The sequence below is a fragment of the Mesoplodon bidens genome (genome assembly GCF_964165515.1).
Source record: "Mesoplodon bidens genome assembly, chromosome: 14".
Lineage (NCBI taxonomy): Eukaryota > Metazoa > Chordata > Mammalia > Artiodactyla > Ziphiidae > Mesoplodon > Mesoplodon bidens.
Window position 1 is genome coordinate 17,271,192 of NC_138170.1, and position 25,583 is coordinate 17,296,774.

The window sequence follows — 25,583 nt, forward strand, 5'->3', positions numbered from 1 at the left end:
GTCCTGGGTCAGAGCTTTACCTTTCAGACAGGAGACTATCTGCCCCAAAATATAAATTATATTCGTCTGAACAGCAAGCTAGGAAAAAGGGATTCTAGAAGCTCAACTCTCCAGCCTACACACCAGAACCCTCTGCCCATCCATCCCTTCGAAAACAAGCGATTGCCACACGCTGGTAGGCCGGTCTTCCCTCGCTAGGAGCCACCATTTGGGGGTAACTCGCCAGCACCAGGGACCCAGTGCAAGCACCTCCCAACTGCCCCTTTCCCTGGCCTCACAGCCAGCACATCCCACTACTCAGGGGAACAGAGAAAACTGATTTTCCCAACAGAGCTTAAAGTGCTACGTAAAGTTTCCAAGAAGCAAAAATGCCAACAGCATACCACGTTTACAGACCACACCAATGGAGTTAATAGCTGGTGTTAGGGAAATCATTCACCCTAGAGAGAGAACTGTTTGCAAATGCTGCAAGAGAAACCTTTGACAAAAGGCCTCTCCTACTGAGCAGCAAAGCCGTGCTGTTGACCAGAGCTGTGTCCACGTGATCACAACTGTGAGAGGGAGGTCCAGAGGCTGCCGACGGTGGCAGTTCACAGAACGGGCTTTCTCGTCCATGCTTTACAACCCGCGAGGGTCGCAAACCTTTGCAAAAGCACAATCTTGCCCTGAACGTGTTTCCCATTTGGAACTAACACCATGATCCACCCTGTCAAGCTGCCCTTTCTCCTTTTCTTGGCTGTACTGATAACTTAAAAACATCATTCCTACTGTAAAACTACTTTTGCACTGACATCATATTTACAACTATAAATACATACCTGGGAAGGTGATGGGACCTCTATACTCAGGTTAAGTCTTGATTTTAAACTGATGGGAGAATGTAGACCATTCCATTTCCCTGAGGACTCGGGTTTGCTAGTAGTAACAGGACTGACACTTGATGTCAGATGTGAAGACAGAGATGGCAAGAAAGTGCAAGTTCTAGAGGCAGATGAAATGTCCAGATCCATAGCAGCCAGAAATACTGAAAACACAGGAATTGACATAAAATAGCCTCTTCATTGGGGGGGGGGGAAGGGTGCACTTTAATCCATTACAGATAAAGCTTTATTACTGATTCATCATAATTCAGAATGTCGGGGTGTTTCTGAGATTCACAGGGAGCAAGGCTGGACAACCTGTACACTAACTTCACACTCCTGACGGTATAAGCTCCAAAACGAGAGCCATGCTGACGACCACTGACCTTCCTTGTGCTCCTCGTCTGTGGGCTTCTTAGCTTTCTGAACTTGGAGGAGGTCAAGGACAGAGTGTGACCCAGGACAGGGGCTTGACTGAACTGCCGGGCGACCGGGACATGCAGAAGGGTTTGGATTGGTCGGAACCAACTGATTCACATGAATCCCAACCTAGAACCAGAATAAAATAGGTTTCTAGGAAAAAAAGTTAAATTCAAACAGCGTTTTATACAACTGATTATAAAAACGACTTCTAGGGCTTCCCTGGTGGCGCAGTGGTTGAGAGTCCGCCTGCCGATGCAGGGGACACGGGTTCGTGCCCCGGTCTGGGAAGATCCCACATGCCGCAGAGCGGCTGGGCCCGTGAGCCATGGCTGCTGAGCCTGCGCATCCGGAGCCTGTGCTCTGCAAGGGGAGAGGCCACAACAGTGAGAGGCCCGCCTACCGCAAAAAAAAAAAAAAAAAAAAAAAAAAAAAACGACTTCTATACTAGCTATACTAGCTACTCTCAATTTTAGAGTATCTAATCTACCCAAACATAATCTCTTCAAAATCAGGAACTCCAAAAAAGTGGAATACTGTACCCACTGAAGTTCTCATCAATTGAGTTTTTGTGTTTGTTTATTTTTGGCCACGCTGTGCAGCTCGTGGGATCTTAGTTCCCTGACCAGGGATTGGACCCGGGCCCACGGCAGTGAAAGCGCCGAGTGCTAACCACTGGACCACCAGGGAAGTCCCAATTAAGTTTTTTAAATAAAACTTGAACAAAGTTTAACCAGGGGACAGTCTACTTGCAACCTTACTTTACCTATCATTTTCGTCAATAAAAACCAGGCTTGGGGGTGGGGCGGGCAGTGGGTACGCGGCAGGTATCTACACAGGTAAGCACCGCCCCCTGCCCATGACAGTACCCCAGGGAGGAGTTTCATCATTGTTGGCTTAGTGGCTTTAATCCTTCCACAGCACCCACACCAAGCGAGTAACTATCCTTTACTCACACACAACCTACAAAGGTTACTTTAAGAAAATGAAGGCTTTTACATTTTTGATGCCCTCTCACTGATCATGCATCCTCACGTGCCCACGGTAAACTCTCCCTTCCAGATCATCGTTTATCAGACATCAGAATAAACTTCTGATGAAAAAGAACCTTAAAGGTCAAGAAACATTTGCAGCTTCACACTCCCCCCAGCCCCGTCTCCTTCTGCGGGAACCAGAGCAGGAAGCAAATAACGCCTGTTAAGATAGGTCTTTGGTTGTTTAAAAGAAAGGCACTATAAAAATTCAAGATATGATACTTATTAATCTAAGCAGAAAACAGATTTCAGAACAAATGTGAATTCTTAAATAAGGAGACCAGCTCAGATGAGAAAGTCGTTTTTCAGTTTCTCTTCTTATATTACATCAGTGGAGCTGAAAAAAGCTGCATATAAACCCCCTAAACCGCACCACGACCACCCTCCGATCAACCCTCAAATAAGAAAAACATTACAGAAAATCCTGCTTTAAAATGTTACTACTCACCCCTCTCATATCCGAAATGTTGAGTTTCATTGTATGAAACATGTTTAGTGCAGCCTTTCCAATTATTTTTGCACTATCCGTTGCCTGGTCAAGAGTCACAGTCCTGTAAGTGATAGAACTTTTTTAAAGGAACAAAAGCTACATTCCATATGTATTCCCTGGTACCTCAGTAGTATGGAACGGTTTAAAGAGTTAAAGTTGTAAAGCAAGTTATCAGAAAGTTTAAATAAGTATTAATTATGATCCTTAAAAAAGCAGGACATAGTCTTCCTTCAAGGAAGCCAATCATGCTAAATTAATTACATTGGCAACAAGTGGGAAAAGAAAAATCATCAAGAACATTGGGACTTTCAGAGAGCTGGTCAACCAAAAATAAGTTGAGAAAAATGTTTTAAAGAAGTGTACTTCAGTTAATGTATATTCAAATATAAGCATATTATGTTGCAACTAAAGCCTGAGCAGTAAGTACGTTTTAGATTCCCAGAGATGTTTTAGGTTGCAAGATTATCTATGTTGAGGTATGGTTAAATACTCAGAAGAGAAAGATGAATCTCCCGGATTCTCCTGACTCTATTTTCAACATGTGAATATGCCCAATACATGGGCATGCGGATACAGAAATGTGTGGACACCTCTGAAGAAGGAAGTATGGTGGCGCCCTGTCTAAAACCCAGATAGAAAGTATGCAATTTTTACATCTGTAAGAACTCCTCAAGGGGGACCAGAGAATGTGCCAGCAATATCAGGTGCCCAAGACTACATTTACTCTCCTTTTTCAGTACTATGAATACATTATGTATTTATCTATGAAAAGTACCTATCTCTTTAAGGAAATCATTTGCAAAAAATTTCCATTGGTTTGTTACCTAATGATTACCTTAAATTTATTTCACACAGATAAATAGAGAGTAACTTAAAAGCAAGATTTGTAGTGGACCATAGTGGTTTAAACACGTGTTTATCTTCCTTTCCAAAACAACACTAAATGGACTTGAAATTATTTTTGGAAGGTGTGAACTCTTACAAGATAGCAGAGGGACAGAGACAAGAGGAGAGGGAAACTGTCAGCCGTAATTTAGAAAATACTCAAATGCCTGCTAAATGCCTAAGGCAAGGCACCAACTTCGAGATAAGCCAGTTTATGCTACAGAACCTCAGAAGAGCTCAGCAATGAGGTGTCAGGTATGTCTGAAAGGAGGGGGAGAGAATACATGGGAAGCAGGCTCTCACAGCTGGCCATCCTCCTTCCTGGACGGCTTCCCAGAGATGGGAATGTTGACACAGAGAAGCTACAGGGGGGTCAGGTACAGCAGAGGAAGAGCAGGGCCCCTCGCTCGGAAGCAGCACAGCACAGCCGTTCCCAGCCAGACCCCTCTCCTCCTGAGTAACCAGAACACCAGCTGTCACCGGTCCATCTTCTCACCCACCCACCCCCTGGGCGGAACATCTCACAAGAAGAACCACAGACACTGCCAGCTGGTTGTGGTAACCAAAGACCAAGCCCCTCCAGCCGCCCTCCCGGAGTGGAGTGAAGCCCCCTGGTCTGCGTGTCCCACTAAGAGTCCAGAGGCTCCCACAACATTTCAGCAGTTCACATATAAACAGCCAAGAACTATCAGATAGATAAATGCTTGAAGAAAATCTCTGATATAAAAGACAGCAACCAAAACAGGAAAAGAGGAACTCAGAGAGACAGACGGACACTGGGGGTAGAAGAGCATTTACGAGGTAAGAGAGGATTCTGCATCTGTGAAGAGATACTATAAACACTTATGTCCAAAGAAAAAATTCAAACACTCCAGTGTAAAACGTCAGTACTGATAGAAATGATAAATTTAACACCGGCAAAGTACCTGGCACGAAGACAAACGGATACCATCCCAGAACACCTGTGATAAAGAGAAGATCCTGAAAGTTCCAGAAAGAGCAGATCTCCTATAAAGAACAGGCAATCAGAAGAGCAGTGAACTTCTCAACAGTAACCCTGAAAAGATGACGACAATGGAGCCTTTAAACGTCTGAGGAAAAATGATTTCTAAGATATGTTTATAACCTTTAAGTCAGCAAACCACTGAGCATGAGGAGAGACAGGTTTACACCCATGAATTCCTTCTCAAGATATGAGGAGACCAGGGATCTAGGAAAACAGGGATCCAACACAGAGAAGGGACACCCCACGACTCCAACTTTTCAGCAAGTCTTAAACAAATTCAGACCGGAGTAGCAGGTTGGGGACCCCAAGAGAAAGGCCTTCAAGAAAAGAGATCAAACCAGTAACAGACTTGCTGATGTGTTAAAACACAGTCACGGCGGAAGGCAGTCTGGGGATAAACTCAGTGGCAAATTCACAAAAAAGCAAGCAAAACGAGATACTCGGTAACTCCAGGAAAAACATATTCAAGAGGAAAGAAAATGTGATCCTAGTGGACAATATGGACCAGCTATGTACAGTATGCACATGTCCTAATAATGGGACAGTGGAGAGTGACTGAACCAAAACCCACCGACCTGACTGTGGCGGGGGGGGGGGGCAAGGAAAGAAACACGTCTGGGGAGAAGAGCAACAGGCAGTGGAGGAGAGAAGGGAGAAAATCCTCTTCTACAGGAGGAAGTCAGGAGAATGTTCTGCAAGACTCAAGACAGAAACAGCAGTTTAAGTATATATCTAGAAATACGGATGTAAATATCAGAAGACACCACAAAAAGGTTGAAAAGTATGGTGCTCAGAGCTGGGGAGAGGTGCAAAGGACTGGAAGCTGTATTTGACCTTTTCAATTAAAAGTTTATCACTTTTAAATATATATATTATGTATTATATATATATATAAAATATATATATACTATATATATACACACACAGTTCAAATTAAAAACACATATACAGAAAAGAACTCCAAGAAGGAAGAAGTCTTTTCCCAAAAGGAAAACTGTTATAAGAAAAATTTTCCTAAGTGATAATCAAGCCACAGATCTCAATCTACATGTGGCTCTTTGACTTATGCAACTTAAATTTTGTCATTTCGATGACAGTATCAAAATGTGCCTGTGAGTCACATGACTGCCATGTAGCTTTTGATTAAGGCCAATTACAAGAGGTTACAGAATAATTATACACTTCTGAGTTCCCTAAACCACACAGGACTTCAGTTTGACTACAGCACGGGTCCAGACTACTTCTGGGAAGGGCCAGCTGGAAAACAGCTTGTACTCTGTTGTCTCTTTCACCTATTCTTCATTTTTTACAATCTCTTATATACAAATCATTCTTAGCTCCCATGAATCATGTAAAAACAGGCCACAGGCTGGATTTGGCCCACAGAAAGTAGTTTGCCAACCCCTGAATTAGAGGAAACACAGGATCAGTATTATAATATTTCATAACCTCTCACCTAAAACATTTCTTATGCAGTTACAATACCACCAAAACGTTAGGCTTAAATTAATGGCTTACAATTGATCTACATTACATTTATAAAATTACACTTGTTTCAATTAATCACGTGCTATTTATGCCTTATGATGTCTCATCCAAAGATATTTATTTTAAGGGCATGGCAAAATGTATACTTTATTGCCAGCAATGCAGGCAGATTTTTGAACTGTCTGGTGTTAATATCTGTGGAAGAAATGATACTGTATCTGAGAATTGCTTCAAAATAACTAGGGGGAAGGAGAGGAAGGATGGTGCAGGTGCCCACCAGCAATTGTGGAGATCAGGTGATGGGTACATGGGGTTCATTACACTGTTTTCTCTACTTAATGTTTAAATTTTTCAAAATAAAACTTTTTTAAAAGTTTAGGACAAAAAAGAACAAATACCAATAACAGCAAGCAGATATGTGCTTACCAAAAAAGCTGAATATTATCCTTGAATTGGGGGAAATAAAGTACAGTTAAAATCCCAGTTTTTCTTAATGCTGTAATTAGATTTTTGGAATATCTGGATTTTCCAAAAAGGATTAAATGAAGGCTGATTTTCTTACTGTGCTTAGACAGAGGGAGCCCCTAGGTACTGCTGAATGCATCACAACATACAGTTCTAAGAAACTGTAAGATATTTTAAAATGCACAGACAGCAAGAGGAAACTACTACACTATATTTTAATTTATCTGTCAATCAACCAAAGCTTTAAAATACAGTGTACTGTGTAGTATAAAATGGCATATACAAAATTAGGTATTTTCATATTGGCCACAAATCTTACATGAAGTTTTATATTAGTGGCCCTCACATTTAAAAAAAACAGGGTTTTAAGATGCCTTCTACCAGTTTCCAGAGACTACCATAATCTGATTAATCTTTTCACAAAAAGAAATGACACCTCCCTAAATGAAGTAAATGTCTCATTGAAATCATTTTCTAAATTATTACACTGACGTTTCCCTGCAGAACCCTTCCACTAAGTCCACAACCGCCTCCCTTTCTGTCCCTGCACTGAACTCAAGACCCCAAGAACAGTCTGCCCCGGTCAGGGACACACGGACAGGCTGGCCTGGAACCTGGCAAGTCAACGTAGTTCTGACAGCCTTGAGCTGAGACCTGGCTCTGCAGAACGTCCAGGAACATCAGCGTTTTGCAGATTTTAAATTCATACTCTTGTTTTTTTTTCATTTTCCATTAATTGTAATAACCTGCACTGAAACATCAATATCCAATATCCTTTATAAGGTAAGCTTACCTGGTGATGTTATCACAAATTCCATGGCCTCCAAATTTCGCAGTTTCTACAGGGGCCCCCGGCTTCCGTACCATGATCTTGAGAGTCAGGCGTTTACCCTTCATGCCAGCAGCTTCAAGCCGCCGTTGGATTTCTTCTGAAAGACTCAGAAGAAAAGCTTCTGCTTCTTTTGGCTACAGAAAGACAAACGTAAAAAAATACCCTCCGTGTTATTTTCCTACATGCCTAACAATTCTTCTCAAGTAGATTAACTTTCAATATTAAACGTGTGTATGATTTAGTGCCCTGCTCTTGTCTACTTAAAAACAAACATTCTGCCGGTTCTGGGAACGGCAAGAGTTTTAAGACTGAATTTCAAGCATCAGGAGTCTATGGTCTAGTTGGAGAGACAGGACTATGTGAAAATATAAAGAATATAAGGTAAAAACCTGTGAAGAGAGCAGTACCTGGGTAAACCTTATTCCATAGTTGATCTCAGCTGAAACAGATTTTCTTTCCTTTTCAGTTCGAACTGGTCTATCGTCCAAACCACGGCAGAACCTATAAAGCATCTGACCTGTTTTGGGACCAAATTCTTTCTGGAGTCTTGCCATGGTCATATATTGCAAGTCTCCACAAGTTCTAATTCCCAAAGATGTCAACTTGGATTCCATTGAGCGTCCAACTCCTAGGAAAGGGACAGTTCTTTAATTCTGCATATAAGCTATTAAAAACAATTGAGCATTATGAAATAACTATTCATGCACAAACAACTAATTTAAAATAATCTCCCTTAAAATTCTGAAGTGACATAACTGAAGCATCTCATAGATTAAGAATTTTTTTCTTGGTTGGTGCAAATCATACTAGTAAAGTTATGCCTAGAAGCTACTTCTCAATTTGGACTCTACCTATAGGTGAACCAGAACTCTTCAAGTGTGTATGACTAAGTAAGTTCTCCAAAAAGTGTGATTTTTATTTATTACTGAGTAAAAAAGTTTTCTATCTTATTTACAAAATCAACTAAGTTACAGACTCGTTTAAGCTAGTCTATAGTACGACTTACAGACATACTAGGAGACTCAGGAGTGTTAGGGATTCTACTATGACTTCGGTGAGGGCCAAACTTCTCAATGGTTCAGCTACATTTTCTGAATGGGAACTAGAACAAGAAGTCATGACAGACGTCCAAGCCCACGTCACTTGCTCTCATACTGGACAAAGTGGCACAAGTGACGTGGGGATGAAGGTTCCTGAGCAAAGCGGCAGCGAGGGGAGGACAGACAGATGTCTTTTAGCAGCAAAGATTATCTCCCTGGAAAGGCAGTCGGTGTCCGGCAGCTGGGCCAGCGTGCAGCAGCCCCTCATCACCGTCTGCAAGATGCAAGGCTGGAGCCTCGCCCAAAGGATGCTCATGAGCTCTGTTGCTCTCCATGTGCTCAAAAGCTTAACGAAGGTACATGTGTCTGGGAAAGCGATTTAAGAGTAACCTGGGGGAACTAAAACTCTTATTAAAATGGTCTAGGGCTTCCCTGGTGGCACAGTGGTTGAGAGTCCGCCTGCCGATGCAGGGGACGCGGGTTCGTGCCCTGGTCCGAGAGGATCCCACATGCCACGGAGCAGCTGGGCCCGTGAGCCATGGCCGCTGAGCCTGCGCGTCTGGAGCCTGTGCTCCGCGGCGGGAGAGGCCACAGCAGTGAGAGGCCCGCGTACCGCAAAAATAAAAACCAAAAAAAAAAAAAAAAAATGGTCTCCACACCATGAGATCAGTATTGTCCATCAGTGAGGAAGACTGCAGTCTGGCCTTCCGTAGGATGTTACCAGGGAGCTCAGAGTGGAGTCTTGGGTCGCCTACCTGTCACCGTTATTGTCACTTCTGGCTCCAGTTCTCTGAGTGGCCCTAGTGGGGGAAGGAGCGTTCTTGTCCAGGTTCTGCCAGGAGAACCTCTTGGAGCAGTTACACAGAGGCACGGTTAGGAGGGAGGTGGTCAACTTTACAAAAGGTCTGTGACCACAGAAGTGGGCGAGACAAGTTTAACCCAAGAAAATCTGTCCCCTAATGGAAGTCAGATGAAAGGTGTTAAGGGTGCTGTACCCCATTTGTGCCATTTTCAAGTTCAAGTCAGAACAGAGACCAAGCAAGAATAGCGGAGTCCAAGTTAACAACAAGAGAACCCTCCAGAGGAAGACGATTCAAAAAACGACAAAATTCTAAGTGAAACCTATTGGAGTATTTTTCAAGATGGGGAGGAGGAACCCAACGAAAGGGACAAATCAGATACGAGGGTGGCCAAAGCCAGAGAGACACTCTACGCAGCTGTTCATGTTCAGGGAACGCTTTCTGTCTCTATTTTTTTCCGTCCCATCGTTGCCCCAACTCCCCACCCTCAAGATGTGATCATGTTCTTTCCCTGACACACCTGGGCAGCCGATCTGTTCTCCCTGATTTGCAAAATCAGCAAGAGGCAATAATCCTGCATTAACTGTGTGTATTGGGATGGGCAGGGGGAACCTGTAGATTTTGAGAGTCTCTTGAGTATACCAGAACACAATTACCATTCACTAAGAGGTACAGAAGAAAGACGATTACATTAAATAGCACCAAGTTAACCACGATCAACCTAATCTAACTGAACTGTCCCTCTAGGGAAGAAGAGAGGTTCCTCTCCATTACAAGCTCATCTAATGGAATGGAATGGCCTGAAGTTGAGTGGGAGAAGGAGGCATGGATGGTCTACCTCTAACCCCTACGACGTTTGCACAGGGGGGGAAAGTTAGCTTGGAATCAGCACCAAGGCCCCGAATGGGTGCTAGTTTGATTGCTTCGTGTGAGCGTGTTTAAGGAAAGGAGGCCCCTCTAAGGAGGAAGTAACAGGGTCTTGAGAATCAAATTGAGTGCAGCCACCTAGAAAGGGAACCACGAAGGAAAATGTGCTAGCGTAGAACCAAGGTTCTGAGAAGGAGAGAAGAAAAATGAAGCTGTGGAAGCTGCCAGTCAAGCCACTGGACGAAGATGTGGCATCTGTCCTTGAAGGGGAACGACGACCCCAGACTAAGAACAGCCAGGAATGCCTCCTCCCGGCACCCCGGACCTTGACAGTCCAGAGACGCAGAAAAGTCAAGTTCCAAAGAATCAACCTTTGCCATCTAAGTTAGCACCGTTCAACAGAACCTTCTGTGGTGATGGAACCGTTCTCTTCTGTGCTGCCCAATTCAGGAGGCACCCGCCACGCGTGGTTAACTGAGCACTGACTGCAATGTGGGCAGTACAACTGGGAAGATGAATTTTAATTTTATTTAAATCTTTAATTAATTTAACCTAAAATTTTCTAGCTTCACTTGGCTAGTGGCTCCCATATCAGGACAGTGTAGATGGTCATGTACACCTACACGGCCGCGGTGCTTATCTGACACGAGAAGAAAGAGCTGGAAACCTCAGAGTGGGTGCCCACACCCAGCAGAGGATGGACAAGGGGCAGAATCCCACAAGCCAGGGTGAAAAGCCTTGCGAAGAGCCACAGAAACCGTGGAAAGAGTGACCGCATTTAAACAGTTGTTGGGGACAGTCCTTTCTTTCATTAGCTAAACAGATCTCGCTGGGTCATTTATATGCCAGCACAACATGCAGTCATTACTCTGTGGCGCCTTCATAAACTTACTAGTGTGTGTTCCCCTTTTACGCGGCTGTAACGATTGTGTGCTGTGTGCCAGGCACGCCGTGTGCTCAGTCACCGGTCAGGGCACACAGGGACAGAGGCAGCTGGTGGGGGACAAGGGGGGAGGCGCGTTTAACTTGGACCTGCTTCTGGTTATTGGTTATAGAGCAGAACTTACTCAAAGCACGTGCCACAAAATGTTAATAGTCACCATGTATTCATCTTCAACTATCTTTGGGAAACGACAAACTTTTAACAAAGATGAACAAGCTTCCTTCTTGTAAGAATTCTCAGAACTTACTACTCAGTGGGCCCCTCCACCGCACAGCGTTCCCGCGTGCATGTGGAGCCTGCTTTCAAAGGGACAGCTTGTACTACCATCCCAGGGCAGGAGTAACAACAGAAAAGGCTGACGTTTTACACACTGAAATGTTCTAAATCTTCCTGACAATAAATTTGGGGATTTTTATAAAAGTCAGTAGTCTTACACATGAAAATCTCTCCAACAATTCTGGGCGGCCACAGGCTACAAGCTGGTTCTGACGGAGAGAGGAGCAGGTGGATCGCCAGAGGAAGCCGATCCTGGCCGCCCCCATCTCCCCCAGATTTCAAGGTTCTCTTAGGAACTTCAAGGCTGTGCCTAAGAACTCAACCAGGACACGTAAACCCACACGTGCCCTTCAAAAAGTAAAGTCCTTCCAGCCAGGAAGCAAATGAAGGTGAAAGGTAAGATGACTAGGTCAAGGAACTAAAACTAAAACCTCTCTGTTTCTGTGTAAAAAAACCCAAACCAAACACACACAAAAAAACTTACAAAAATGATGCAGTATAAAGATGGTGCTGTGGACGGAACTGTGTCTCTTCAAGATACCTATGCTGAAATCTTAATTCCCAGTACCTCAGAATGTGACTGTAACTGGAGAAAGGTCCTTCGTAAAGGTAATTAAGGTAACAAGAGGTCATAGAGGTGGGCCCTAATCCAATATTACTGGTGTCCCTATAAGAAGAGATCAGGACACAGACGCACAAAGAGAAAACACCAGTGAAGACACAGGGAGAAGACGGTCACCTACACGCCACGGAGAGAGACCTCAGGGGAAACCCAACACGCTGGCAGCTCATTCATGGACCTCTAGTCCCCAGGATTCTTGAGGAAATAAACTGCTGTTGTTTAAGCCACTCAGTCTATGGTATTTTGTTATGGCAGCCTCAGCAAACTAATAAAGATGCCAAAGTAATGATAACTTTGAACTCAAATTTCACATGTACTTTAAAAACACTGGTTCCTTCTTATATAAAACTGCAATAAGACATGTTATTAAAACTCCTAAATTGTGTTGTCTAATAACGTAATTTGCTAGCATGATTTTATAAGGTTACTCTTCAAATTTCACCTCAAACTGACCATCAAAATGTCATATTTCACATTTCTGATACTACCACATTCTTGGATGTTATTTACTAGGGAGTCAGGAGGCTTCAGAACTAACCCATCATAAAATGGCTTTTGGGTCATTTAATATTTTTGGCCTATAACAGAAATTTCTAAGTTAGTTCAGATATACCTTTCTTAGGCTTAAGAACATGCATCTAAAAATACCACTAAATCCACTGTTAAAAGTGTTAAAACCTTTAACAACAAATGAATTTAAAAAAACCTTTCACTAAAAGTATACTCTCTTGAACTTTCCCACCACAAACACCTGGGAGCTTTGTGAAGCTAACGCAGGCTGCTTTACAAAAACAGGAGAGGGTGATCTGAAATGGTATCCTGGATTACTATATGGCTCAGAGAAATTTCTTAGAAAGAGGTACCTACCATAGAAAGCAAGTCTAAATATTTAATAATTGTGAAATGAACTGCCCTACACACAAAAATTACATCTGTTCAAGGCCCCAAAAGGGCAACCATTTTCCAGTTACAATGAATTGTACTTGATTTCTCCAAAGAGAAAGGTTTTTACATGCTAGGTTAGCTAGCCACACTACACAACAAAGTAAAATAACTAACCATCCTGCGCGTTAGGTGAGCAAGGTATGCCTTTTTGGACATTTTACTTCAACCTGAGTTAACAAAATACAATACTTCATTTTAGGTTTTCTTCTTCCTAATATGGTTTATACATTTTCTACTTTTAAAACTATTTGTTTAGTAAACTCAGAAAAGTATCACTAGTTTGGAAGGACAATTTTGTAAATAGGGGAATCGATTTTCAAAACTTTACCTTGGGTCTAGAAGTACACTATTTCAATTGTGATTTATTTAAAGGACCAAAAGTCAATTTCATCATATTCTTTTAAATATGACTTCTTAGAATTCCTTGATCTTGGCACTTGAGAAATACTTAAAACACTTAAAAGTAAAACACACAAGAGGCAAAACTAAAATGTTATATTAAGGTTCTGATAAATCAACTGAAAGGATATTCATTGTGGAGTTCTAAATTTTGTTTCCCATGGCACTCAATAAAAGATTAAAATTTTTTAATTCATTTTTTAAAAAAGAAAGAAACGTTTTACATCTATGAAAAGCACTAATGAATACTTACAATAAATAGAAGTTAAAAAGAAACGATTTGTATTTACCTGGCAGATTAGTAACTAGCTGACCTCTGATAAAATCATCCACTTCTTCCGGTTTTAGGTGGTACTGGCCGTCCGGCTTTGCTTTCCTGGTTGCCATTCTAGCCAGGAGAATATTAGAACCTATAAATTTTTTTTAAAAAAAGGAAAGAAAGAAAGAAGTCATTCAAGAAATATTCACAATTATTTTCAAAATTTCTTAACAAAGACATCTACAGACAGGTACCTATCAAATTTCTAAAGAAAATGAAAATAATGTGCAACTTTGATCATTTCAAACACAGTACAAAACTGGCAGGATTCTGTTAAGTATTACAGATTATAACCAGCATCGCTCCTGGACAGATGTTACCTTCTGTTCCAAAACACGTGACATTTCAACATCTCCTACCCAGGTAAAGGAATAGAGAAAACAGTCCTAATCTAAGACTGGAGGTTTATAGGAATTGTGGGCAATGATCAGCAATCAGTTCATTTTACCAACCAATGTTTATTTGTTTGTTTGTTTTTGGCCGTGCCATGTGGCTTGCAGGATCTTAGTTCCCTGACCAGGGATCGAACCCAAGCCCCCTGCAGTGGAAGCGCAAAGTCGTAACCACTGGACCACCAAGGAAGTCCCTCATTTTAGCAACCAATGGATCCACGTTGGGTAGAAATAAGGCCAAAGAAATGCCATTGGACTTGGGGAGGAGAAGCCCAAAGAACCAGATGTCTCACTGTATGATGAGAACATGTGGAGTAGAAACTGAGGGTATGAGTATCTTAAAAAAGAAGACAGACAGTGACAGTGAGGTCCAAGGTGTGTGAACGGACACAGACAACTAACGCAGAGCAGAGAGAAGGCTACTGGAGCCCGAGAAGGTATCAGGCACCTGAGAAATACCTAAATGGGGTCAGATGAAGTTCTGTGTAAATAATAAAATCTCCACGAATTACAGAAGACTTCTATAAAGCACATATCTTAGTTTTACAGGAGACTTACATTAAAAACAGTGTGTTTTCCTAGGGTAAATGTATAGATATTCATGAAGGAAAAAGTACTGGAAAGGCACACTAAAATGATAAAAGTGGTGAGTTCTGAAGAAAAGAGGGCTGAGAAGTGGAAACATCATTTGGGATTTTTGTCTTAATTATGTGCTTGAACTTAAAAGGACATATTCATGTCATCCCACTTGTAAATTTAAAATAAATACAATTTACAACAAAGAACTAAACCTGTGCCTGACAGTGGACTCCAGAAGGCAAGTCCTACACGAATGCTGAGAAGGGTGTGCAGGCCGCACATCAGGGAGCCAAAGGGCAGCCTGCCCGTAACCGGAGGGACGCTGTGAATGTGTTCCTCATGCTCTGTATGTTCTGCAGCTTATGACGTTCTGACATCTTAAAAATCCCTCCGACGGCGAGCGCCTGCCCTCCCAGGGCTGGTTAATCCCTGAAGACAGCAAGCAAGTTCCTGGGGGTGCGCCTCTCACACCCACGCCAGACACCCCAAGAGAGGCTCATCAAACTCACACACAGACCCCAAGAGAGGCTCTGGCCGAGGATCTCCCCTCACTCCCGCTTCTGCCTCCAGACCTGCACGTGGCGCTCCCGCACGAGGCCCTGCGTGGGGCTGCACGCCCTGCCCTCCTCTCGGGACAGGCACGCGGTAAAGATCTCTTATGGGTAGAGGCACTGGGCTCGTTCAGACGGGAGGGACACGGGGAAGCTCAGGGTGACAGAGGGGGCTCCAGAGCACACAGCTGCGAGAGTCGACAAGAGGAGGACCGATGATGGGAAGGGCTGAGGAAGCAAACACTGGGCTTAGAGACAAAACAGGTCAGGGCTGGGGGGAGGGGATAATGGGGGGCGGTGTGTGGATGAGTCAATAAGAGCAACTTGTGGCCCCGAGAGAGTGAAGACAGGGCTGGCTGAGCGGTCCAGGAAGCTTCAGAAAGTAACTGAGTTAACACAAGACGCAACAGCACGGAACTCCAAACGCCACTCACACTGCACTGCCTTAAATACCTCGCCTCTGTTCACTTGAAAAAAATACTGTTGACATACATTGCATCCAATATTCCCCATTTTTGAAGACCAAGAAATATTCCAACTTGTTTATTCCAAAGATGTTATCAATCATTTACTTACGTTTCCAACACTTTCATCTCATGCTTTGCCCAACTGTGAGCCATGCCGAGAACCGTTTCAGAAGTGGGAGACCTACGCGGTACGGTGATAAAAACGAAACCTAAAAATCACTCCTAAAAATCAAGCGGTATTCAACGATCCCAGAGCACTGCTTTGAGGAAAATGAGTAGTACAAGATACGCTGGCTACTGACCGATTCCCACAGAGGCAGCGCATTTAGTCTGGTCTTTGATTTCCGTGCGGACAGCGTTTGCAAATTCGTCAGGAGTGAGTCTGGTCTCTGCGAGGATTTCAGTGATGTCTACCAGAGCTTCATCACAGCTGACAGCTTCGATGCTATGTGTGTAGCTGCCAACACAGAGCAAAGGCATCGAATCACAGCCACAGCTTAACATCAAGCAGCCACATGTGGCAAAACAGGCTTTCCTATCTTTCTTTGACATTTCCTTACAAGACTTAAAATGCTAAAAATACTAGCATTTTAACTGAACTGGCCCAAGCGCCCCTATTTACTCACTTAACTTTTAATGGCAAAGTTAATCAATGTTTTCTTTTTTTCCATATTAACTACCCAAAATACAACAGAAATGACCATTTCAATTTCCCTATACTGAGAATACCGTTGTAAACCTCTGAATAGTTGAAAAGTAGTAAGTGAACTGGAATTGTCACAACATTTAATTTCAAAAATGTTCAAACACGATTTACCAGAATCCTTGAGGAACAGAAAAATCACACAAATCAAACAAGCAATTGACAGTCTCCTAAACAAAAATGCCCAGGATACAGTAGGATATGATGGCCAATCACCCAGATGCCTGTCCAGAAGGACACCAGCAACACTCCCTGCACGTGGAAATACTTCGGGTTTTGATTTCTGTTGTTGTTTGGTCCTGATCTACTCACACAAAGGACTGTTTCAATTCTCCACAGAAGAGGAAAAGGAAGAGAAGAATCACCATGTGGCTCTGATGCTAATTAAATATGTGCACCACAAGGCCAGCAGAGGCCTCAGGACCAGAAATGGATCTTCAATAATCCACCTGGTAAAGTACCAGGAGGGCCAGGCCTTGCCTCTCACTACACCTTACTGTAGGTTACGAATCAGATTAATTACCATCAACAATCATTTAAGAAGTGAGTGTTTTGTTAGGTTTAACTCCAGAGAGAAATCTGCAAGAGCAGAAGGGTATTCCTGATATGGAAGCTGCTCTGAGGCATGGAGAATATGAAGCAGAGGCAGGATTTCCAAAGGTGGAAGGAGAACAAGGAATGTTTTTCCCCAAACAACAGCCACGTGCCACTAACAGTGTCTCCTCCACCCACTAAAATTATATGATAGCATCCGCCAAACCCCCCGATCTGAGGTGCAGGCTGGCTGCCCACTCCAGGGCCTCTGTAACCAGAACACACGGCACCCAGCTCGGCCACCCGCTCCCAGCCCACACACGGCGCTGCTACTGACCGCAGCTTTGGGACGGGACTTGAAAAGCACCCTCTCCACCTGGCAGCACTGACATTCCCACATTGGGGTCTTAAGGACAGCTGTGATTGTAACTGGCTCGTCATTCAGCCCTAAGTCCACAGACTGATGCCAGATAACTTCACCTGCCCCTCTGTGCTTCTCTCTCCTGCTAAAGTAAGCTCCTCAAAGGCAGAGCCTGGATCTGACTCCACTCTCACAGGACCGGCAGCATCAACAGTGGTTTGCACTTGGTAGACACTCCATGAACAGGTGTTCAAAGTAACGCGTAAGAAAGGAGGGAAGAAGTGGAGATGGAGGCAAGAGCCTCCCTCAGAACATCAACACAGCCCAGGGGTTGGCGGACCCTGGTCTGCTGTCTAGAGGCCTGTTTTGGTGAATAAAGACTGAAGGGAGCAGGGCCGACCCCGCACCTCATCTGACTGCCGCCACCGTCCACGGCAGGGCTGAGCAGCTGGGACAACGACCTTACCCGGACTTTTATGGAGAAAATATGCCAACTCCAGCTGTAGAGCATACACGGCCTGACGTATACTTATCTAAAATTTTGAGTTTTGAATTAACATTCAATATACCTACACTGTAAATATTCTAAAAATTAATCTCTTTTTCTCAAGCCAACTAATCACCCACCTTGAAACTACAGCTGACCCTGTGGAACACCACCGGTTTGGACTGCACGGACCACGTATGCCTGGATTTTGTCAGCAGTGAACAATGGAGCGCTACGCGATCACCGACACGGAGGTGCCCCGGGTGCAGAGAGCAGCTGCCGCGACACGCGGCCCTCCGCCGCCCGGAGGACAGCACCGCACCACCCCAAGTTGTGCAAGCGCCAGCTGAACTGCTAGAACCTTTTATCAAAACTAACTTTTGGCATCCCTAATGATTTTAGAGGACACAGGGTTTGACAAAGTCTCTACTTGTTAACGTATAGTTCTCATTTGAAACAAAACCATAATTCAAATATAATAAAAGAGAATAACCAGGTTAAAAACTCCAATCCTTCAGCTGTCTGGTTCCACGGAGGGAAACCTGGAACCGCTGACGAGAAGTCATGAAGGCACCGAATCAGACCGACATCACCGCCAGGGAGCAGCTGAACAATCCCAGCCGTGCAAACACGTCCCCGAGGCCTGAGCCCTGCTCCGGGAGGTGCTCGTGGGAAGGAGAGGGGCTGTGACACCAGCAGGCAGAGGAGCAGGCTCCCGGGAGAGAGGAGCGTCCAGCACAAGTGCCCCCGACAGGCCTGGGGAAACCGTACCCTCTTCACCATTAGGTAGAAGCAGTAAAGGAGCAGGCGGGAGCGTGAGTGCAGCACACGACGTACCTGGCCAGCGTCTCATACATTGTTCGCGCAACTTCCTTATACGCGTGAAAATCATAGGGGACAGCCTGAAGGTTGGGACAAAGCTGTTTCGCTTGCCCAAAAAACATTCCATTCCTAATGCCAACTTGTCTAGAGAAAGAACAAAATACAGTGGAGGTTAGACTAGGAATTTTTAAATGCCAAATCAAATATCAAATACTGGTAGTATCTCCCCAAGCCACTGATACACAATTTTCATTTAACTCCGTTTTCATGAGGGGTAAAAAAAACAGGCATTAAGACAACTTACAGGTTTGTTTTCCCCCAAAAGGAAACTGACAAGATTGTCTGATGCATGTAAGTGACATGTGCAGATGTGCCCAAGTACGTTATTCAAAGGCCAGGTTTGGCTCCTGCCTCTGTGAAGACGTCTCCTGAGACTCAGACCTCTGGCGCCTGTGAAGAGATGCCGGCACAGCACACGCCGGTGATACCACAACCACCGCAGAGCAGGAGCGTGCTGTCAAAACGGTCTGCTTCCCCTCACACGTGGCCTGGTTCGGCTCAATCCCCCGAAGACAAAGAATATAAACAGCAGAACCACACAAAACAGCGCTATGCGACAGACAGACACAGTGTACTCAGCCTATTACCACCCACTTCCCAATTGACCAATTCCAAGCTCCTGCGGTGGCTCCACAGTGGCTGAGATGCCAACAGCAGTGGACATGGTGGGACATCACTCTGGGCAGGGGCCAGGGTTCCAGAACTTTGAGGGGCCTAACTGAAAATGGTAAATTTCAAATCTTTTGCGTGTCTCCACGCCCCACTTACCTGTGGTAATTTGGAGCATTCAGCACAAAACTGTAATTATGGAATTATACATAATGAGTACAATTCCATGTTACTACTATGCAATGAATCGAAACAAAATCTTACAGTAAAAACACAAGCAGATAATAATAAGCAGTGTTTCCCCAGATTACATACTCATAGGTGTAAATACATCAAATGGTTACTTGATACATCTACCCAATAAATATTTACTCAGTGCTCACTCAGTACGGAGGTGTGCCCTGTGGCACAGAGGCCTGTGGCGCCTGCCCATCCCAGACCACCAGTGACAGCCAAGAAGGAAAAGACTCCGCCAAGCCATTCAGATGAAAGAAATGCAAAAGGACATGCATTTTTAATGTATATAAAAACAATAATAGATCATCAGACGGCAAAGCCCAGAGTAGATGAGAAATATCTAGTAAGAGGGAAAAATGACAGTAAAGGAAGAGATGATTAACAAATCATGGTGAAGAAAACAACGCTTTCATTCATTTAACAAAAGTTTATGTCTCGGGCACTATGTGAGTACAGCGTATCCCATGACATCCATGAGGATGACCTGCGCTGGCCTAGGGGAGGACGGATTCAAGGTGATGGACCTGGTTCGTGAGGCAGGGAAGTGTGTGCGGAGGAGCTCACAAGTCTGCAGAGACGTGCACAAACAAGCTGAAACGTCCCAGTAGTGCCAGATACAGAGGTTCAGCATGCAACAAAGCTAAGCTTACACATTAAAGCCAATTATTCATTTTTAAAGGAATGTCTTACATAATTCCTGTTAGCACAATACTCTTATATTTACAATAAATTCGTTTTCAAATTGTTCACTTACACAAAAGATTTCAGGGACATATTACTTAGAAAAATGTAATACATCAACTTATGTACTCACGCATACCTACACCTCACAGAGAAATGTTTAGGGATCACTAGACACTGTAAGGAAGTTATGAACAAAAAAAGGGTAAACCTCAGAGGCTTCCCATAACTAAGGGAAGCAAAAGACCTTGAGTCGGTGGTTGGGAAATTAGACTTGTTTCATATAAAATAAATGAGTAGGAATTCCCTGGCGGTTCAGTGGTTAGGACTCATCACTCTCACTGCCAAGGGCCCGGGTTCAATCCCTGGTTGGGGAACAAAGATGCCACAAGTCATGCGGCACAGACAAAAAAATAAAATAAAATAAAATAAGATAAATGAGTAAAGACAATTACAAAACAGCTTGAAATAACTTCACTACAGTGACATTTATTCCTCTCAAATGAAGTCGCAGGCGGCAAAGACTACCAGTACTTCATAAGCTGCAGAAACAGTTTACTCCCAGGTTTAAAGTGAAGGCAGCACACTCCTGCTTCCACGTGCTATATGCTCAGACAACGGTATTTGGTGTTGCATTAGACAACATTAAAAAAAAGTAACCAGTAAATCACTGTCACTGTCAATTCAATATAGCAAAGGACATCCGTACCACTAATTAAGGACTGTAAAGTGGCCTTACAAAAGCACGTGAAAACAGAGGTTTAGAAATGATTTGCTCTTAAAAATTTATGATTCTAGGATATTTGTATATCATTACCTATCCATGTACATTATTCACCTTCTAACTTACTATGTATAAAGCTGGTTCTCTATGGTAAGTATGAGCACATATTCTGACCTACATATATGCATTCTACCTTCCTGACGTCTACCGTCTCATGTTCACGTCCCATCCTTTGCTGACCCCATTATTATAAAGTCTGTGTCTTCTGAAAACTCATCAGTGCCTAAAGGTGGGATGACCGTGCCCACAATACAGTCCCCACGCCAAGCCCAGAAACATTTCTGTGATCCAACTGTGAATATACTTATTTAAGAAAAAACCTTCTCACTTAAGGAAAATATAACTATTACATATAGCCACAAAACAAAAGGGTATTCAAGAGACCTTCATTAGGAATAGCCTTCTAGAAAATGAAAAATTACAATTAAAGGACAAAAACCCCATTGCTGTGGGTTTCATGTTTTTCTTCGCCAACTAAAACAAATTCATTTTCATCACTTTCTGCATCTCCTTAAAATAAACATTTGCCCTCTAAGCGACACTCAAATGGCTTGCTACACAGCATTTGGCCCTCATATCGTCACCCCAATTATTCTGTAACACATTCAGCTTGACAATAGCCATCTGTGGTACAATACAAAGGCACCATACAAACACCAACAGGGGCCCGGAGCCCAGACATATCTGTGGCTACTGGACTCGAAAGCCACCAGGAGCTGGCAATGCTTCTAACTTTGAGGTGGCCTTGGTGCTCACTCTCCAGCCAGCGTCCAACCTGGGCCGCCGGGAGAGAAGGGAGATCCTGCAGAGGCAGTACAGAAAGGCGGTGCTTCCGTTTCACCAACAGCAAAATCCAAAGACTGAGCGTGTGTTTCTGGGTTTCATCACACCCTCCAGATACAGGACACGATGCCCAGTCATTATAAGCACGTTGTCTGTAACTGAGCAGGGCGAAAAGACTAGCCTACTGAGCACAGCGTAAAATCAGCTCTAAACTGCCTGTGCTAATAAAAACATAATAATGCAAAATGTATTTAGATCTGACATATCTCTTTCATTAAAGTAAGGTTCAATTCCTTGGCTACATTATCAACTAACAATGAAAAAGATTAAAACATAATTCTGTCAGTGAGAAAGGCAAAGTCAGTTCAGGAGTAAAAGTCTAACAAGTCATAAACAGAAAATAATTTAAAATACTTTACGGACTTCCCTGGTGGCACAGTGGTTAAGAATCCGCCTGCTAATTCAGGGGACAAGCATTCGAGGCCTGGTCCGGGAAGATCCCACATGCCACGGAGCAACTAAGCCCGTGCGCCACAACTACTGAGCCTGCACTCCAGAGCCCATGAGCCACAACTACTGAATTCAGCCCACGCTCCTAGAGCCTGTGCTCTGCAACAAGAGAAGCCACTGCAATGAAAAGCCCGTGCACCACAACGAAGAATAGCCCCCACTTGCCGCCACTAGAGAAAGCCTGCACACAGCAACAAAGACCCAACACAGCCAAAAATAAATAAATAAATTTATATAAAAATTTTTAAAATAATTATGCATGTTTGAATATAATCCTTTTTTCTTAAATATCCTTTTTATAAAATAACAGGCAAGATTTAAGCAAACTACTCTGGTTAGATGATGTTGCGTTAAGATACTTTTTGTTCAGACTGGACTTGCTTGAATAACCCCAACTTTAAATCAAGACTGTAAAATGTTATATATATCAAGTCGTTGTATGCGGTTAATGTTACATGTCCATTATATCTCAATTTTTTAAAAGTATGAATGACTGGGCTTCCCTGGTGGCGCAGTGGTTGGGAGTCCGCCTGCAGATGCAGGGGACGCGGATTCGTGCCCTGGGCCGGGAGGATCCCACGTGCTGCGGAGCGGCTGGGCCCGTGAGCCATGGCCACTGGGCCTGCGCGTCCGGAGCCTGTGCTCCGCAACGGGAGAGGCCACAACAGTGAGAGGCCCGCATACCGCAGAAAAAAAAAAAAAAAAAAGTATGAATGACTAAGCCATAAAGACACTATCTAAAAAAAAAGGCTGAAAAATGTAGCTGATGTGACTTGACTCTGTTTCTATAATTAGTAAATACTTCAACACTTGCCAACAATGTGTAAATAAATGCTTGCTGTGCTATAAAGGTAAAAATGTTTGTGTTCAGTTATCAAGAAAGAAAAAATAAAGAATACTCTTTTAAATTAATCACTTCAGGGGGCTTCCCTGGTGGCGCAGCGGTTGAGAGTCCGCCTGCCGATGCAGGGGACACGGGTTCGTGCCCTGGTCCAGGAAGATCCCACATGCCGCGGAGCAGCTGGGCCCGTGAGCCATGGCCACTGAGCCTGCGCGTCCAGAGCCTGTGCTCTGCAACGGGAGAGGCCACAACAGTGAGAGGCCCGCGTACCACAAAAAAAAAAAAAAATCACTTCATTATTACTCCATTTTTACAACTATAATAATCGAGTTTTAAAAAACGATTAATTTTTTTTAAGTATGAGGAACATATGATATATATGTCTGTTTCTTCTAGTACTGAAACAGCTGGTTGTAATTAGGATTAGTGCTAACAGGTTGACAACACTGCAACTTTAAGTGAGGAGATGATTAGTCATGCCATTATGGAACTGTTTAGTTATAACTTAACAGGCAATCAAGTTTCAACATAACTTTAAAAAAAATACTATTAGAAGGTTTAAATAACAAGGGATTTTTCCCAGTGCTAAAAGGGAACGATCAGAGTAGATGACATTAAGCCCCTCTCCTATTCAAAAATATCTAATTCTTTAACTTTATACTTCAAGAGACAATGGTTTAAAAACGACAATGTCCAGCTTCTTTTGGTTTCCACCATAGGACCCACTGGTTCATCAGGACACTAAGGTATTTATTTAAAGTTATCTAGCATTTGTGAAGGGAAAGAAAAGGAAACTGAAGGGATTAAGGCTAGAAAGATTTCTTTCCATAACATGTTTCTAACATTTAAGTCATAGGCTTGACCAGCATGTCTAAATCCACTTCAAAAGATTATATAAAAATGATTAAGTAAATTAATTATTCATTAAGTATTACAACACCCTTAATTTCTACATACCTGGCTTCATAACTACAAGATGCGATTTCAGCCTTTGACAAAACAGAATCAATTCCATTTGTTTGTGCGGAATCTTGGTTCTCCCACATTGATGAATCTGGTATTTCTGCTTTAAAAATAAAATTTAATGATTGTGAGTTAAAAACTGATTTTCCTTAACTTGCATTCAAGAAATTTGTTTACCAGTCCTTTCATATATAAATGTTCAATAAATTCCAAATATAGTTATCTCCATTGACATTTATCCCCTTATTTAATAAAAGAAAATCTATAACTCTAAAATGGTTTGCTTCCAGCATAGTCTTCACCAGCAGTCAGACATAAACTTAAAATAAATCGAAAGAGTTCTGTTTTAACAATCGTTTTAAAAAACATATACCAAAAGATAAGTATAAAATATCCCTTTAAGTCTGTTGAGATGGACAAGGATGAAAAGTGATCAGGAAGATAAACCCCCTCCTACAGCCTCAAAAGGATGACACAGCTCTCTGGAATGGGAAACAGTTAGTGGGAAATATAGTAAATTTCTCTGAATGTTCTTGCTGTTTCTTAAAAACTATCTGCAAAACTTAAAGCTAATTAACATTTTCAACAAACATCAAATTCCTACAAGTCATTTGATCAAAAAATAATTTAAAAGGTCATATACCATAAGAAGGTCCATCCTAAATCTAAGCTTTTTCTTTTGAAAACACATCAGGTAAAAGAGCTTCACAATATTATCCCCCCTTTCAGGAAATTCTACTTTTGGCTTAACAATGCATGTGCAATTAAAAACATTCCAGTGAGATGAGACTATCAATTGCTTTATAGACTACAACTCTAGCCTAAAGAGTAGAGCTCACAAGTACGTCTTAATATCCAAACCAAATGTACAGATTCACGCAAGAATATGAAGGCACTCAGTCTAGAAAGCCTACAGACTGCACATCGCGTAACGTCACTAGCAAGTGAGAAACAGATTAAAACACAACTTCAGTTATGTCTCTTGGGATACTACTGAGTTCCAAGAAGAATACGCTTTAAAAACATCTATTCTCAGTCATAGTTCTACTATTCTGAACAAACAATCAGTAAAATAAGACTAAGATAGCACTTCGGCTAATTCTAGACAAATCTATTTAGAGTACAGTGTAACAACACGTAACTAACAAACCCAGCATTTATCTATTTCTTTCAGAGACATAAGGTTCCACAAAAAAATCAGCCAAGTAAAGCACCAGCAGGTAAACATGGCAGAGTGTCTGGCTTTACAAGCTGTAACAACTCTTCCTGGTTTGACCTCAGTAATCATCATCTTTCACCCAACTATGAAACCCACACAAGCAATTCTGGAGTCTGGCACCCATACATACGAAGTATAAGTGCAAATCAAACTCTGAGGATTGGCATATCAATGGGGTCAAATTCCACTTGCATCCAAAATAAAATCAGCAGAGTATACAATCTGAGCCATGATTTCTGATACATTGTGACTAACAGAAGCTGTCCTAGGACAAATTAAAGACAGAACACAGAGCAGACAGCCCAGTGT

At 42.8% G+C, this 25,583-nt stretch overlaps 1 protein-coding gene across 11 annotated transcripts in view; it reads right to left on the reverse strand.

The window, feature by feature from the left end:
• The window catches only part of REV1 (REV1 DNA directed polymerase), an 81,906-nt gene that overhangs the window by 3,790 nt on the left and 52,533 nt on the right, over positions 1 to 25,583 (reverse strand). For 9 of the 11 annotated variants that reach the window (XM_081254694.1, XM_081254691.1, XM_081254696.1 and 6 more), the window contains 9 exons: positions 24,050 to 24,158; positions 18,603 to 18,731; positions 15,983 to 16,137; positions 13,663 to 13,782; positions 7,888 to 8,108; positions 7,442 to 7,614; positions 2,763 to 2,865; positions 1,247 to 1,409; positions 819 to 1,024 (listed from right to left, as the gene is read on the reverse strand). In XM_081254694.1, coding sequence (XP_081110820.1) covers positions 819 to 1,024; positions 1,247 to 1,409; positions 2,763 to 2,865; positions 7,442 to 7,614; positions 7,888 to 8,108; positions 13,663 to 13,782; positions 15,983 to 16,137; positions 18,603 to 18,731; positions 24,050 to 24,158 — 1,379 coding nt within the window. The remainder of the gene's footprint in view (positions 1 to 818; positions 1,025 to 1,246; positions 1,410 to 2,762; positions 2,866 to 7,441; positions 7,615 to 7,887; positions 8,109 to 13,662; positions 13,783 to 15,982; positions 16,138 to 18,602; positions 18,732 to 24,049; positions 24,159 to 25,583) is intronic. The other 2 variants (XM_081254692.1, XM_081254690.1) reach the window with 1 other exon arrangement.